The sequence below is a fragment of the Anomalospiza imberbis genome, chromosome 3 (assembly GCF_031753505.1).
Source record: "Anomalospiza imberbis isolate Cuckoo-Finch-1a 21T00152 chromosome 3, ASM3175350v1, whole genome shotgun sequence".
In the NCBI taxonomy this organism is placed as follows: Eukaryota; Metazoa; Chordata; class Aves; order Passeriformes; family Viduidae; genus Anomalospiza; species Anomalospiza imberbis.
This window is the reverse complement of record NC_089683.1, coordinates 67,636,341-67,653,444: the sequence shown is the minus strand read 5'-3', so window position 1 is coordinate 67,653,444 and position 17,104 is coordinate 67,636,341. Positions and strand designations below refer to the sequence as shown.

The 17,104-nt window shown below is 40.7% G+C and overlaps 1 protein-coding gene across 2 annotated transcripts in view; it reads right to left on the bottom strand.

Annotated features, from left to right (window-relative positions):
* Window positions 1-218: 218 nt before the first annotated feature.
* The window catches only part of UST (uronyl 2-sulfotransferase), a 149,496-nt gene continuing 132,610 nt past the window's right edge, over window positions 219-17,104 (bottom strand). For both annotated transcript variants that reach the window (XM_068184924.1, XM_068184925.1), the window contains exon 8: window positions 219-623. In XM_068184924.1, coding sequence (XP_068041025.1) covers window positions 340-623 — 284 coding nt within the window. In that variant the 3' untranslated portion in view covers window positions 219-339. The remainder of the gene's footprint in view (window positions 624-17,104) is intronic.

The window sequence follows — 17,104 nt, the reverse complement described above, 5'->3', positions numbered from 1 at the left end:
AACTGTTTTCAAGAATGCCTAATCTATTGTTTTGTATTTTGCAGTTCACTAAGAACTACTGTGTATTCCAAAAGTTATTTTGTGACAGACGGTAGGTACTTCTCTCTTGAACTATGCTATAGCAAGGATGCTATAGAGCCAACACTGTATAATGAATCAAACCTGCAAAATCAGGTATCTCCCAATGGCTCCAGCATGTGGGAATGGTCTCTTCTGTCCATTTCAAATCTGCTGCGCATTAACTCAGTTCCTTAAGGAATTACTTTTAATAATAATTAAAAAAAAATCTTAAGAAAGCTGGAGGGATCACCAGAAGAGAAAGGACAGCTCTTCCATCCATCACCTTTTATAGATATCCTCTAGCCACTTTTCATCATCTTCTTCCTCATCGTTTATTGGTTCTTCTGTTTCCAGGGGAGAAGGAATGAAGAACTCAGGTCTGGGACTTGGTTTCCTGGTATGAGACTTCAGTCCAAACTTGCGCTTTAGCAGGTGGAATTGTTCTTTGACATAGTAATAAAACTCATATTCATATCTCATGCGTTGATAGAGAATCTGTATTGCTTCTGGAGAGGGGACGGTCTTTTTCACGGTCACAGTCAGATTGCCAAGTTTCCTATGTTCTGTAAAGAAAGAACAACAAGCAACATGGTGGGTGCTGACTAGTGAGACCAGACGTAAACTTTTTAACTTAAACATTAAGGCATGGCCCTACTACATTACTGATACAAATGAGTTCAAGTTGTCTCTAACAATGGATTTACTTTTAACAAGATATGGAAAAAGACAGATGTTTGAAGTCAGACTTGCATGTAAAAATATGGCTAGTTCATACATGTCTTGTCTGCAGTCACCAAAGACCCTAATTGTCAATGGTTATCTGAAAATGCAAATCATGTCATATGAACTATGACCATGAGCTACATGTAGAGAAACCCACAGTCTTGCCTAGCTTTGGAAATTTGACATCAGGCATGCCACCGAGTTTAACTTATCAATTATTTCCTATGTGGCATATGGTGACCTGTCTCAGCTGTGCTTTATTATAGTTGATAGGATGCCCTGAATCCATCTCAGGGTAGCACCGAAGGATTGTTGGCATCACCACATGACACCTTAGGATCAACTGTGCCTGCTAACTTTCTCATCCTGGTATATACCTCTTAATGGAACTAGAGTCATCTTCCAGTCATGCCCTGGAAGATTTTACTACTTTTTTGCTCACCTGACATCTTTTGCTTTGGTAAACTGCAATACAAACTTTTTATTGTTGATAAAGAATTAGAGTTACTAACAAAAATACTGAATTGTCTCTTTGCCTTCTCTTTCAATAGATAAGTCTATGAGTCTATCACTGGAGATAAATGTATTTGAATGAGGTGTAAAGCAAACTCTGAAGGCAATAAGTCTGCTCTTTTCTAGATGGCAATTGGCTGTCAGAGCATCCTAAGTGTTTTCATCCTAAGTATATAACATGGGAACCTAATTCCTATTGCAACAGCAGTTCTTCAAGTCAGAAGTATTCAAAAGGGTCAGGCTATGAAGGATGGCAAAGAAAAAGCTTACATGGAAGAAGCAGACAACAAAGAACATTTAATGTTTCCAACTGAGTTCCAGTGGCAGCAACCACCCTCACTTCCAGAGGGAGTCCCTAAATCAAAATCATGGGCAGAGTTTTGGTCACGTGAGCAGAACAAATGGAGGTCTTCTAAAGCACCTGCCAGCAAAGCTTAACAAATGCTTAGCATCTCTACAGAGAAACAGATTTTTGCAATTGCTTACACATAAAGCTAAGGGAGACAATGCTGGTTCCTAGCAGGAAAAGTAAGTCGTTCTTGGGATCCCACAAGTTATATGTTTATCCAAGAGAAATAATCAAGAACAGCTTTTTAGGGAAGAGAGGAACTTTAAATAAAGACAAACCCTTTTATCCCAAGAGGTAATAAATTACTAAGAAGTCCATCTAGCAAGCACAACAGCAACGATCTTTAGACAAAAAGTTGGTACAAGATTTTAAATCTTGAAAAGTACAACAGATAGGCAGAGCACAGTTGAATGTGAACTGCTTTCTTTAAATTTTAAAAGAATAATATTCATATATCTTAAAGTATCCACACTTGTAAAAAAATCCAATTTTCAGTTGGTGAACACACATTTTCTTCCTTTAGAGTAAAAGAATTAGAGAAAAACAACTCAGAACATTTTAACAATACTACATGAGACAACTGCTGCTGGGGTGGACATTCTTTTAATCACTGGACTTCATTGTGTTACACCCATCTGGTGTAGAAGAAAAAAGTTATATCTGAAATAGTTTTTCTTATCAACTGCAGCAGAGTAATTTAAAATGCAGGAAGAATGATACAAAGAGAAGATATGTTGACTAGCTTACCCAATGCAACACTGTTCTAAATCACAAAAAAAATATTTAAAGCATTAATTCTATTCTGCATCTATACTTTTAATTCCTTCTCTAAAGGAAGAATAGTTTTTATTAATTGGTAACTGATAAAACATACTACTGTGTAATTAAATGGAACTTTTACACCAAACTTAGTAGTTCTTTACACTGAAATCTGTCTCTGTAAGAAATTAAGCAATTGAGTACAAAGAGTTCTCTGTTCTTTAATTACAGTGATCTACAGTGAAATATGCTCTATATTTACTGACTGTTTATCAATTTGCTTAGTTTTATTTAGACAGTAGTGAAATTATTAAAATATACAAAAAAAACAGGAAGAGAGATGCAATTTTTAACATGCTATTTGGCTACGAAAAAGTGTAGCGGAAGGATCAGGAAATGCTTGCATTTCAAACAGACATTGGCATAGAAAGCAGGACCTGTGGTTAGCGAATAGAGTGAAGTATTTTTGGTAAAAATATCTGGGTTCCCCAAGAGCTTATTCTCTTCTGCATCACCTTCACCCATAGACCGGAACAAACAAACAAGTATCTCATCTTGTTAAATTTTTAGTCAGGTTGTTCAAGTTACCTTCAAATTGCCATTGATCAGTATGAGGTGACTACATTCCAGAAAGGCCTATTTACTCAGTCTGTCCTTGGGTGAGAAAACTTTCTTATGATTATTGAGCGCTTCAAGACATTTCTCTTTATTGTGCTTAACTGATAGCCCCTGCCAGCTTTGCAGTCTGGTTTTCTTTACAAATTCAGCAGCAAATATACACTACTAAATATTGCATTTATTAGCTTAAGCCTTTATACTGCCTGCCAACTTTGTTTTTATTTTACATAAGTTATTTCTGCTACAGAAAACTCCATTTAGCTTACTGGAAAAAGCTCTTTACATATATAGTCCCTCCAGGACTGTAAGTGGGGAAAGCCACTTTCACAGCTCCAGCCCCCTTCGGTGGCTGCTTCTCCCAGCAGAGAGGCACTTGTGCTAAGCCCAGGAGTGCTGCCAAAGATGACAAGGTGAAAAGCACAAGACTGTTTTCTTCAGGGGCAGTCTGTGGGGGCAGGAGTGGCCAAAGGCAATGTCCTGCTGGTGCTCCAGGTGCCACCTTTGCAGCACAATACACTCCTCCTCTGAATTTGCTGTTGCAGTGGCACAGGGGTTTCTGGATGTGTGCAATTCTCTGCTCTGTGCACACACCTATGACTACAGAAGCACACATCCAAACAGACAGAAACAACCAAACACTGTAAGGCTGCAGGGGGCTGTGTAAATTTTATGGCTCCTGTTTGCTTGCCTTGCAGCAAACATCATCGGAACTGCAGAGCATGAAGAGCTGTGAGGTGTGAGTTGTTGGATGGCGTGAGTTGGGTCTGTGTCTGGCAGCAAGCTCAGCCTTTTGATAAAACAAGTGAACTCTGCTATTTTTTGTACTTGAACTTTATTTAGACTACGTTTTAATCTTAAATACTCTTAAAAGGTGCTTTAATACAAATATGGATAAAATTACAAACTGCCTCTTGAAGTCAACTCAACCACCTCATCATAGAAGAAAAATGGAAAATTAGGTAGATCTGGCTTAAAGCCAAAATACCAATCTGCATATGTTACATAAACCCAGCTGCCCCACCAAAGGACCCCCATTTTATGACCTTTGAGACAGCTAACCAGATGGAGGGCAACAAACTATACCATTTACTTCTTAGGGTTATTTTTTAAAAAATGTGTTTGCTTTGGCATTATTTTAAATTACTAGAAGAATGTACTACACAGTAATGCACCTCCCAGTGCAGCCTGCTCATAGCTTAAATTAAGACTAAACTGGTATGCAGATAGGAATGAAGAAAATTAAATTCTTTTGGGTTACCAGTTGATGAGTGTTTACTGTTACTTTCCACACTCTCACTTTTTTTTTTTTTTAACTAATAAATGGACATTACTCACTGCAGCAATCCAAACCATAGGGAAAAGTGAGTTTTATAACTTGTGGCTCCAAAAACCCTGAATTGCCATATTTAGACAAAATGATCCTAAAGGCATTCTCCACCTCAGAAGAAAATTTCAGAACAACGTGCTCTCCAGTGTCCTGCTGTTTTGGGGGGTGCCAGGCAGAGGCTGCTCCTCAGAGCCGCTCCTGGATGAAGCCACAGGGAGCCAGTGCCCCTGGGGGGGCCCTTGAGGAGAGGTGAGCCAGGCTGGAGGCAGTACAGGGTGGCTGCAGACCAGCAGAGCCGTGAGCTTGCTGGGCTCACGCCCACAGTAGAAGAACGCAACGCTGAGCCGCACTTCTCCCATGGCTGTGAGAACATGATGGCTGTCACAGCAAACTCATTTCCTGCAACTGGGCAGGGAGGCCCTGCATCTCCATCTCAATTGTATGCAGCTGAGTTACAGCACATACCTGCTTCTCCGGAGTTTTAAATGGAAATAAATGTATGTCACTGTGGTTAGATGTGATGTATGAAAGGGCGAGGGTCTCTGCTTGATCTGCCTCTCATTGCTGTGGTGCCAACCAGGGCTCTGATGGCTATGCTAGAAATTATCTCCCCCGGAATGTTCAACTGCAGCTTAGCAAAAAATTTTCTGGCACAATTGATTTGCTTCACAATCTTGAAATTTTTAGCTTGGCTCTTGCAGGATATCTGGAAAAGGACAGCTCAGGGAGAATGGATGAGACACCGATGTGCTGGGCTTGCATGTCTTCCAATGGCCACTGGGTTACTGCTCCTGAGGAGTCTCAGCCCAGGGCAGGTCCCTGGATCCAAGCCAGAAGAGGGATGGTGTGCTGCAGCCACACTCTGCAATGGAGCACTTTGCTCAGGCTCACTTTCGTTAATGGAAAGCAGGGATGGTGGAGAAAAATCTAACAGAGACACTGACCAGGCAGAAATATATTAAAAATCAAAACTGATGGAAAAGCAAAGTAGCAGTTTGTCCCACAGTATCTACCAACTTCATCTGAAATACCATGAATCCCACTTATTAACCTCTTTACCACTAGTTTACTCTCAGTTATTCACGCCAACAAAATATGGTGTAAGTTTTAACAATGGGTAGATAAAGATTAGACCCTCACGTGCTTACTGGGGACAGTTATGCCAGGCTCACAGCAATGTTTGCTTGGTTTTAGCCCTTCTGTCCTGAATTATTATGGTGCTTTGCTGACACGGAACAACTCCTAACTCCAGGGGATTAGGAGTTCTCGCACACAGCCATTTCCTATCTCCTAAAGGTCAGGTATGGATCTCTCTGAAAAAGCAGCTCTTTGGAGGTCACAGAAACTCCCAGAACTTCAGGGATCTGCAATCCTAGGAAATAGAACATCCTATTATTTATCAAGCAGGGATCTTGGGAGCAGATACAGTAGCCTGTAATATGCCTGGACACTGTAAAATGATGGAACTAGGTGAGACAGCAATGTTCTTTCTTCTTGCATACCACTACAATGAATAAAGACACTGGAGGAAAGAATAGTCACCCTGTTAACCTTTTATAATTTTATTATTTATATTAACATAGAAAAAAATCAGAAAGCTCTGATAATGACAAGGTGGCACAGAAAAATGGAGAGATGCCAAAACAGAGATTAGCAAGGAAGAGCTCAAAGAGATAATCTGAAGGACATGTAATCAAACAACCACTGATGTTCAAGGATGTAAACACCAAGGAGGCATGATATAAAATCACAGCAAGGAAGAAAGATGAAGAAAAAAGAAAATAAAAGTTAGTGATAAGTGATAAATGTAAGGAGTACCTTGGGATGATAGGGCCATAAATAGCAAACATCTTCCTACACCATGCAAGTAACATATATTTGGAAAATATTGCAGAGGTCAGCACTACACTAGTCTGGCTGTCAGCTGGTCAGTGCAACAGCAATATGAATTCAACAGTGTGCTTACATACTACTTGAGCTGTTAAAGGCATTATATCACTATTATGAAACACTTGCCATATAACACACTCCAGCAATGCAAATACATAACTTTCTCCAGCTACTACTCTCTGAAGTCTCTTCTCCAACCAGTAAGTATTATAACAAAATCTCTAAACTCTCCTCCTGGAAATGTCACAGTGCTATGCCTTTGCTCCTACCAGCTCAGAGCTGTGGATCCAACAACATGGATTTCCAGCTGCATGGGACACTTCAGAAAAACCTCCTGTACCACACACTGCCTCTGATGCAATCCTCAGCCTGGAAATGTGCTGTCTTTCACACGAGATCAGATAACAAATCTCAGCAGGATCTTCTAAGAGACTCCTTTATTTGGTGCATTTTAATGTTGTATTCCCAGTTCAGGTAGGTTAACACAGAAGAAAAAGAAAAGTTGAAAAGTAACCCACACTGATAGAATGAACAGGCAGATTCTTATGAGAATGTGGTCAGGTACTTTTATAGCCATTAAACAACTTTTAAGTTGAACTAGACAGAGTTGGAGGTGCCAAAACCAAAGTCATCTGCAGAGGAAATGCCAGGATTGTCTAGTTTGAGTTGCCGAAAGAACTGCTATGGTTGCAGCTCATACACTGCAATTTCTAATGTATCTTTTACAGCTGTTTAAGAGTTATTGAATGAATCCAGTCAAATCTGGATCTGACAAAACCACAATTTAAAAATAGGTTCTTACAGATGGCTTGTGAACAGTGCTGCATAGTAGGTTAATCAGATACTAACATTATCACTTTTTTACAGACAGAAGAGAGAGAGTTGCAATGACCGAGATAAATTTCAGCAGCGCTTATGAGCAGGAAAAGCTTCACCACAGCTATGTAATGCAGAAAGCCTGCAGAAATACAGCCCAGGACTTGAGAATCTAGAGCAGGCATCTTGCCTTTGTGCTTCGAGTCATGGTAGGCTGCTATCTGGGATTTTTGTCCACAAAAAGGAAATCATGAAGAGGTGTGCTGTGCAAGCTAAGATGTCCGAGAGGGATGGAGAGAGGTGGAGGTATCTTTATTTCCATATATAGTATTGGTAAGTGAAATACTGGCATTCAGTTTTGTAACCACATCCTAGAACAGAAAGAGTATGAAAACAGCCTCAGAATGAACACTGGGGTTGAAAGAGACACTTTGGAGAAAGATGATAAATTTATTCTGGTCAGCTTACCAAAAAAAGACGATTGAGAGGTGACTTGTTTACAGCATCTGCATATTTTCATGGTGAGAAAACTACAGGTACTAAAGGGTTGGAAGCAGGAACCAGACAAATGTGGACTGTAAGTACAGCTTTCTTGAAGTGGTGAAGATGATGAATTGTTAGTACAAAATGAACACACTTGATTGGCTATCACTTGATAATCTTGCATCAATGATGGATACCTTAATGAACTCCAGATACTGGTCTCTATGCAGAAGAGAGACTGTGTGGCCTGTAGCACACAGGAAGCCAAGCTCAATGACCTAATGATCCATTTAAGTCTTTCATAGATTCAAGTTTTGAACATCTTGCTTGTGTCAGCTTCCAAGTCAGAAGCACCACATGCAAAAGCCTTTTTGTCACTGCATTTCAGATACCTCAGTGTGAATGTCTTTTTTGGAAGATGTCTGAACACCCAATTTGCTACATTTTCCACTTCTTGACTGTTCAAAATTAGTGGTCACCACCCTGTAGTAGGCCTTGCAAGTATGGGAAATAATCCTATATTTTTTCAAAATAATGTTGAGACTATAGCCTTAAAAATTGTTGATTCTAAATGCAGCCTCTTATACTCTTAGCATCTTAGAGTTAAGCCTAAGTCTTCCAAGAGCATACACATGACTGCTTATTTCTTTATTTAACTACTGAAAAGAAAAATGAATGCAAATATACTAACTAGGATACAAGTAATGTCCAGTAATAAAACTTATGCACTGCCAAGGTAAAATTAAAACTGATAGGAGATACAGGACTGGGAAGATGGATGTTACAGTATGAAGGCTGCTATCAAAATGAAGGAAAAAAAGGTGCTGTTGGTTTTTTTCTCTCTTGTGAGAAAGTTGCCAGTTCCAAGATTTTCTCCCAGCCATGTCTGCACATACACAACTGAAAGCCTCAAAATGGTTTTATTTCTTATTATTTCAAGTTACAGGCGGTCAAGAAAAAATTGTCTCTTTTGCCCTTAGCTTCTTTTGTGTATAATGAGTGACTGAAGGCAGCCAGGGGCCGAGGCACTGCTGAAGAAGGAAGAATGCTACCAGAGCAGAAACAACACACTGTTCCTTTCAAGTTCACCCCCTCCTGGCACACATCCCAACTGCCTTGGCCAGCTGCCAGGAGATCGGGACAAAGGCTTCCTCCTCTGGCCAAACCCGAGGAAAAGGGTCTGTTGTTTAACACAGGCAGACTTGTTTCAGCAAGAGAAAAAAATAAAAAGAAGGGGAATTATATTAACTAGAAGCCCTGGGAGAGAAGACTAATCTTATAGTGTGGCTAATGCAGTTCTCACCCTGTGCTTTTCCTGGAGAGGGAATATCTTGATTTTCTACTGCTCAGGATAGAAGGCAAAGTATAATGTCTCAACAGGGCTAAGGCCTAAGGCTACCAGGGTCTTCATGTCCCCTGAGGTCACTATGAACCAGAAACAAGAATCCATCTTTCCTCCTTCCAGGAGGCTCCAGGCAACCCACTCTGCCCTCCATGCCTGCACTAATAGGCTCACATGGAGGGCAAGTGTCCTCACTCACAGAAAGACAGTAATTCCTATGCACCTAGGAGTCTGACAGATAGATAAGCCAAACATTCAGCTATCTCAGGACTTCACAGCAACCAAAGCTCCTGCTGCATTTCCACAAATACAAGTCAAGGTGAATTTATGCTTGTTTTTTTTTCACTGCCTGTTACAGAGTCTGCAGTGAGGAACCTGGGACACTTGGGATTTACTGCGATTTGAGAGTTTGAGTTTCTCCTGGAAATCTTGGAGGCAGATGCTGTTGCAGAAATTACGGAGATACACTGGCTCTTCATGCCAACCTCAGCACTTCTTTAGCAGTGCAGCCACAGGTGAGGGATGGGGACTTGGGAAAGTCACAAGAAATTCCCTAGGTCTGGTGTGACCTGCTTGGTCCCAAGCTCCAAAGCACTCCCTCAAGAGGTTGTATCACAGGATGTAGTGTCTCAGCGACCTGTGAGAGGAGAATTCCCCTGGCAATTCCTTATATGCACGAGAGCTTTTGGAAGCAGGACCCAATTCAAGGATAAGTATGATTTTGATCTGTTTGGATTAATATAAATGAATACAAAACATTTTTAGGTGCTTAGAAGCTGCTCAAACACCATCAAGATTTACACATGTGTGTACTTGCTCTATATTCCAAGCAATATATTTTCTTACAGAAGGAGTGTGAAAACAGCATTTCTGACATACTTACGAGACTAAGATCTTGGAAGATAAAGGCTTCCCTATGCATTCCATGCATCTGTACCAGCCACTAGCAAAGACAGCTGACTCTGTAGTAACTCTCACTTGTCTTCTGGGACTGACATGATCAGCTCCAGAACACCTTTACCATTCTTGCTTGTGCATCATTACCAAGAACAATCCATTAAGGAAACAGGGCTTGATAAATGATCTTTTTTAATTCAACTCCTATTTAACACATAGACAGGGAAGAGATACATGGGCACATCATTTTGCCATCTATCACCTTGTTTACAGGAAGTATATTCTCAGTAGCCTTAACTCTATTGCTTGTTAAAGGACTTAGCTGAACACTCTGAAAGCACACATGAATCAGAATGAGAGACTTAGGGGGCATGAAAAGCCATTGCTCCTGCACTTAATCCTGTAAATTGTCTTATGTCTGCAGTATTTCAACCAGTAGTTTCATGCCAGTGTTAGAGAGACTGGCTAGTATCAAAGTTTCCAGGAGAGTCTGCACATTAGTTTAATGACAGTACTAGACCTGACATAATGACTACTGTGCTTCAAAGTTATACTGCACAAACCTTTCCCTTGTGATTAACAAAACAGGAGATAAAATGATCTGCTGTCTTTTTGCATTTCAGTATTTATGGGAGCTCATAAATGTTAACACCTCTGAATAAGAATAAAATGAGACAGAAACTAGGCAATGTGACAGCAATTAGGAAAAGCTTTACAAGATAAATCAATTTTGGGAGGGAATGAGGTTACTGAAAGGAACACTATACGTGCAACAACCTAGGCTTTTGTTGAAGAACATTGCAATTTTCTACAATGCAATCTTCAGGAATGGTGGAATAAAGACATTCAATGTTACTCACAAGATGTGCAATGTTAGAAGTTCTATCAAGATAGAGAGAGAAACCTGTTGAGGCAGGTTGCACATAGCAGTCAAGCACCCATGTGGCCATCTGCTCTCTCCTGCTGCTCCCACAAGGGCAGGAAGAATAAAAGCAAGAAAACTTGTGGCTAGAGATAAGAACAGTTTAATGTGGAGGAGGCAGGGAGGGAGGGAGTGATGCAAATGATATCCCTTCCCCATTCCCCAGACAGTGCATAAGCAACGGCCATCCCAGAAGCCAAATATCCCACTCCTTCCTCCACCTCTACTTTTGTTAATTACTGAACATGTTGTTATATGGTATGAACTATCTCTTTGATCCATCTGGGTCAGTTGTCCCAGCTGTGTCCTCTCCCAACTTCTTGCCCATCCCCAGCCTACTGACCAAAGGGCAAAGTGACAAGAAGAGAAGGCATTGATGCTGTGTGAATTCTGTAAGTAAGTTTAACTTGATAACACAACACAGAAAATACCATTAAGAACCAAAAGTCAGTACTTCAGTGCCCTATTTTAACACCTATTCCTCTAAAAAACAAATCTGAGCCTGAATCTACAAAATCCTATTCGATTTGCTAAGCTTACTGGAAGAATATTTTTTTTCAATACAGAATATTTTAATGAAGTTCTGTGGAAAAAATAATGAAAAAGTTATCTGGGAGAACAGTACATTCAGTGTTTCCATAGTAAGCAATAAAATGAAAAAATAAACAATTAAACCAACTTTAGAAAGGCTTGTTCAAAAAAATTAAAAATTCACCTCTGGCTCAGTGTACATTTGTGTAGAAGGGACATTGACCATGTTGATGTATGTGTGCACTAACACATAACGACAGGGCTCTGAGACACACAGGCTCGGTGCTCACTGGATGAGCAATGTACACAATCAGGTTTTGTCTTAGAATCATATAATCCTTAAAGCTGGAAAAGACCTCCAAGTTCACCAAGTTGAACCTTTGACAGAACACACCATGCCAACTAAATCATAGCACCAAGTGCCACATTCAGTCTTTCCTTGAACACTTCCAGGGATGGTGACTCTACCATTTCCCTGGGAAGTTTCTTCCAATGCTCAAACACCCTTTCAGTGAAGAAAATGTTCCTGATGTCCAACCTGAACGGTCCCTGGCACAACTAAAGGCCATTTCCTCTTGCTCTGTCACTGGTTCCCCGGCAGAAGTGACCGACCTGGCTACAACCTCCTTCCAGGTAGTTGTTGGGAGTTGTAAGGTCTCCCCTGAGCCTTCTCTCCAGCTTGAACAAACCCAGGTCCCTCAGCTGCTCCTCATATGACTTCCCCTCTAAAGCTTTCAGCAGATCTGTTGCTCTCCTCTGGACACCTCCAGCACCTCAATGTCTTTCTTGCAGTGAGGGGCCAAGAACTGGACACAGCACTTGAGGTGTGGCCTCACCAATACCAAGTACGGGGGGACAGTCACTGCCCTGGTCCTGCTGGCCAAGCTGTTCTGATACAGGATGTCTTTGGCCTTCTTGCCCACCTGGGCACGTGCTGGGTCATATTAAGCTGGCTGTCATCAGCACATAAAGGTCCTTCTCCGCTGGGCCACTTTCCAGCCAAAAAAATCTTATGGGGAGGTTGTCCTCTGCAACTGAGTATGCAGTTTTGCGAGGGACAATACACATGGAGCTATTGAGGGAGGAAGGGTACACCCAGCCTAGCCAGTCAAAACAGCAGAATCAACCCTGGCAGTTAGTGGGGGGACAGATGCTGCAGCTAGATTGCCTTCACTAGGTCTTGGTCTTCTTGCTGAGTATGCAGGTCCTAGAACACAATTCAATGCCTGGATGGGGCCAAGTTCATCAGTAAACCCATAGGGAGTAGGAAATTGTGACTCTGAGCTCTTTAAAAATACATTCCTCACATGCTACTCTAGTATGTCCAGTGACTGTGGTCATCAACTTCTAAATAAACAAAGTAACCTGGGCACATCACGTTCAGCTGAAACTTCATCCATCTGCTTGCCACAGTGGCTGACAGCATTTCTGGCACATTCCCAGAGCATTTAATTTTATTAACTACATTTACTGAAGAAATGAAAACACTTAAACTGAGTAAATGTAGAGTCCTCATAAATATAACTAGGTTTTTTTCATTTTGTTTGAGTAACAGTGGGAAATGAAAAACAGCAAGGCTAAAGGAAGTGAAGGGACTATTTATGTAGCATGGGAAAAATTAAACTGAGATTCAACACTTTAAAGTGGGTGACATTTGTTTATCAAAATACTTTTCTTGTATCTTTTGCTTTTTGTCTTTTCCTGCTAAGACTCAGAAATGGGGACGCAGTGCTAGATTTGACCTTTGATTTTAGCAACAATCTGGGAAAGTTCTGCCACTATTTCAAAAGCAAAATATTGGTCTGGCAGTGCCAATTGCTAATAAATATACTTATGCATATGTGCCATTTCTTCACTAAATTACTCACACATGTATACAGTATGAAAAGATGTGTGGGACAAGCAGTTTTTCCCTTTTTTCACATGAGATACAAAGTGGCTATGTGCTTAACTTTTTATTACTTTTGAAGGAGTGGGATGCACACCAAGATGTGGTCTGAAAGGGTAACTGAAGCAGTCTGTGAACTGAACAGATGAATTAGGCAGGAACTCAAACCACTGATTTCTACAAGTAGCTTGCAAAAACATGCACCAAGGAAAATACTTTTCAATTATTCAAAGCAGAACCTTTGGTTAAGTGGTAAGTCAGCCTTTAAACTAGGCTAAATAAGGTGTTCTGCAAATGCACAAAGTACTGGGGCCTGCCAGGGACCCAATACCATATTCAGCAGCAGAAGGCAGTGCCGAGAAAATCCTGAAAATTAATATACAGACAGATATGCTTTGCAGTTTCACTGATTTTCTCTTAGTAAAAGCTCAAGATGAACTGGGCTGACATCTGTGGTAAGCTGTTTGCTAAAGTGTAAGACAAAAGACTGAGTTTTCTCACTATCAACCACTTGCACTGGCATGTCTACACCAAAAGGCAAAGCTGTGCAAGATGAAATTTGTTATTGTTATATTCAACTGATAAGAGCGAGAAATGGCTGACTATAAAAAGGATTTACTGTTCTCCAGGAGCTGCTCTTGGTACATCTGGATGAATACATATGTGTATCAGGATATGTGTATATGTATGCCCATAATAATTTATTTCTTTCAAGGGCTTAGACTAAGAGCACTCATCTAACCCATTTCACTATGCTGACTGGAAAGAACAATTTACCATTTGCAAACAAAACAAAATCTTAACAGAAGAAATCTGTTTCATCGTGCTTAAAAAGAATACACATCCTCCATGCTTAGCATCTCACCTGGTCATTACAGAAAATCAATGAATTGGCTTTGCACAGAAAGTCATGAACTAGACTAAGTACCAAAATTCCACAAAGACTATGAGCTCTTCAAAATGCTAGTTTGTATCCAGGATTCCCAGCTGACGTCCTGACTCTAATAGCTTTTAATTGCCATCACAGACATTCACAATTTACTACTGAGTTTACCACTTACTGAATTAAATTAAGAATTGAAATAGATAGGACAATAATCTAGAGTGGAAAAAATCCACACCTGAAATATCCACAAACCCTGACAAAATAACCCTAAGGAAGACATGGAAAGCATGTGATACTTCTGTGGTGAAACCGGACAAACACTAGTCTCTGTGATCGAGGATTCTGTGGAGAAAAACACATTGAGGACTTCTCAAACACCGGAACATTAGCTGTGGGCAGCAAGCAGCCAGAGACGTAGCTAATCCAAAAATTTGCTAATCCAAAAATCTTGGAGAGAATATGGAGGAAGCAACTGGTGAAATTACCTCACTGCCAAAAACCTGAGCAGGTTGGTTCAGCCATCATCCCTCACCCCAGCTGGTCCTGCCATGCTTCACCCTTTTAACGATCCCTTTATTGTTTTACTGGCCAAAATCCTTCCCCAGGCTCCCCATCTTCTGCAGTTCATTTACACTCTAGCAGTTGCTTTGGTCACCATGCAGGGGTTTCTTGAGACTTTACTGGAATAGATCTTCCTCTTCATTCACCTCCTTTGCTCTTGGTAAGGGAGTCCTGGGCTTCTGCTGTGTTTCCATGCCCCACAGGGGAACTAAGTCTAAACATAGACTGTTTCTGGAATCACTGCAGAAAAATATAGTGGGGTGCTAAAAAAACCCCAAGTGAAACCCACAAAAAAACCCCAAACAATTCCACCAGAACTTAAATCAAATAGCACTCAATGATGCATAGCTCTGTCTATTGGATAGGCAAGGGAAGCACTAAGAAGGATGACATAAACTTTGTTTTTGTATGCATACTTCATCTTTGCTCCTACAAACACTACTGCATGTCTACTCCTAGCCAGCATCCCTCTCTACCCTACTGTGTACCAGTGTACAGCATGAGACAGGAATATTCCCGCTGATCAACTCAAGACAGCCACTCAGGGCACCAAACAACCCCCAGAGAGAGAAACAGCCATTTACCTCTCTTTACTGGTCATGCAGAGTTGAGTTTCCCCAATACATAATTTAAGCACTGACATTTAAAAATGTCAATACCCAGTGAAGTAAGGCAGGTTTGTCAGCTGTCTGAAGACCCTTCAAGGATGAGTCATGGCTACTGTGAAATTGGCAGAGCACTCATGGAACAGTAGAGAGTGGAAGAAAACTTAAAAGATAAAAATAAGACTTCAATGCCCAGAAAATATTTAGTGGTATTTAGGATAAAACAGAGTTTTTGGTGAATATTTTCATTCAATGTTTGAAATAAATTTGCTTTGGCTATGCTGTCACTTCTGTCATGTCCAATTTCCACCAGCTTTTGGAAGATGTATATTATATATCAGTCACCCATTAATTCCACACTCTCATTTTATGTAACAGAAAAAGCATGTGTTCGTGCCCAAGCCGAAAACCTCCAAACTTGGTAACATGCTAAAAGCCACAGGAGCACAGCTCTGCAAAGCACTGTGGGCTCTGGCCGACTGTGCACACCCATGGCTCCCTGCATGCACCAAACTCTGCTGCAGCAAAATCCGTGTGCTCCCTGTCCCTGTCTTCCCTCCACACAGGCCCAACACAACCACTGGGCTCTCCCAGTAACCTGTGCTGCACTTCCTTCGAGTGAGAAAGAAGCAAAGCCTGAAAGGGCCCACCCCTTTTGTTACCTTTTCTTTGCTAGATCCAACATCACTCTTTATCAGACTCCTTTTCCCCCTCCCACTCCACAAATACCAAGAAATAAAACAATGTAAGTGATGGCTTGAAAATGAATTGAAGCAGTCAAGAAGCAGGAGAAGCAGAGACAAGACAAGCACTCAGTTTTTGTTCTAAGCCCTACATTTGCATGCTCTGCTACACTGAAGATGTGATACCCATAACAACTTACAGGTGAACATGTACCCCAAGAACAGCAATACAGCACACAGCAACACAACTTCACAGGCCCTTCAAAATTCAATTAAAAGAAACAAAATGGAAGAAGACAAACCTCATTCAAAACTCGCATTACACAAAAGGTATTAGATAGAATCGTACTGCAAAAGGCACAACAATAAGCTGTATTATTTTATCATTAATCTGTCAGATCACAAGAAATTAGGATTTTTCCTATGCTGGATGGATAGAGTTGAATAATTCTACAATTACAGGGAAGCCAGCTCAGAAAAAACAACTATGAGGAAAGCAAACCGATTGTGAGGAGAGTATTTCAGGGCCTGAAAAGAGAGCAGGAGTGCTTGTGTGGGCAGACAACAGATGCTGCTCCAGCAAACATCAGAGCAGGGAGGGATGGGTAAATGCTGGCATTTACTTGCTGTTTTAACTTAAGCAATTGGAGGAAGATAACAATTTAAGACACTGCCTCCTAGATAGCTTTTGTATTTCTCCTGAGTCTTTAATTATTATATTTTTCTCTCTCTTCGATATCCTCATCTCCCCTGAGTATGCACTGACCAGCAACTTGCATTCCCTAGAAATCCTCCCACTAGCTATCTGGAAAGAAATTTATGCTAGAGGGCATAACCCTCTTCTAACATGTAGATGCCTTTAAAACCACAAATCATCTTCAGAAAGCAAATTGCACAGAGATGCATAAAGAATTCCTCCAAGACCTATTTTGGAGGCAAGTGAATTCAGCCAACTCACAAACATCAGCAGTAATTTCAATTCAGTAAGCATGACTGGCATTCTCAAAACCTTTGCCCAAACCACACAACCTCCTTACACGTGCACTTCTTCTAAAAATATTTTTTCTTGCTCTGTTTTTGTGCTCACTTTTTGTCCTCGGCCTTTATGATAAAAATTTTCTGGGTGAGCCCTGGAGAACTGAGCAGACCAAACACTAATTCTCATATGGAATTTATTTAGAGGGGAAGAAAAAAATCCCTTAAGTTGACTAGTTACATTATTTTGAACTGGTTTTATATTTTATGTGTACA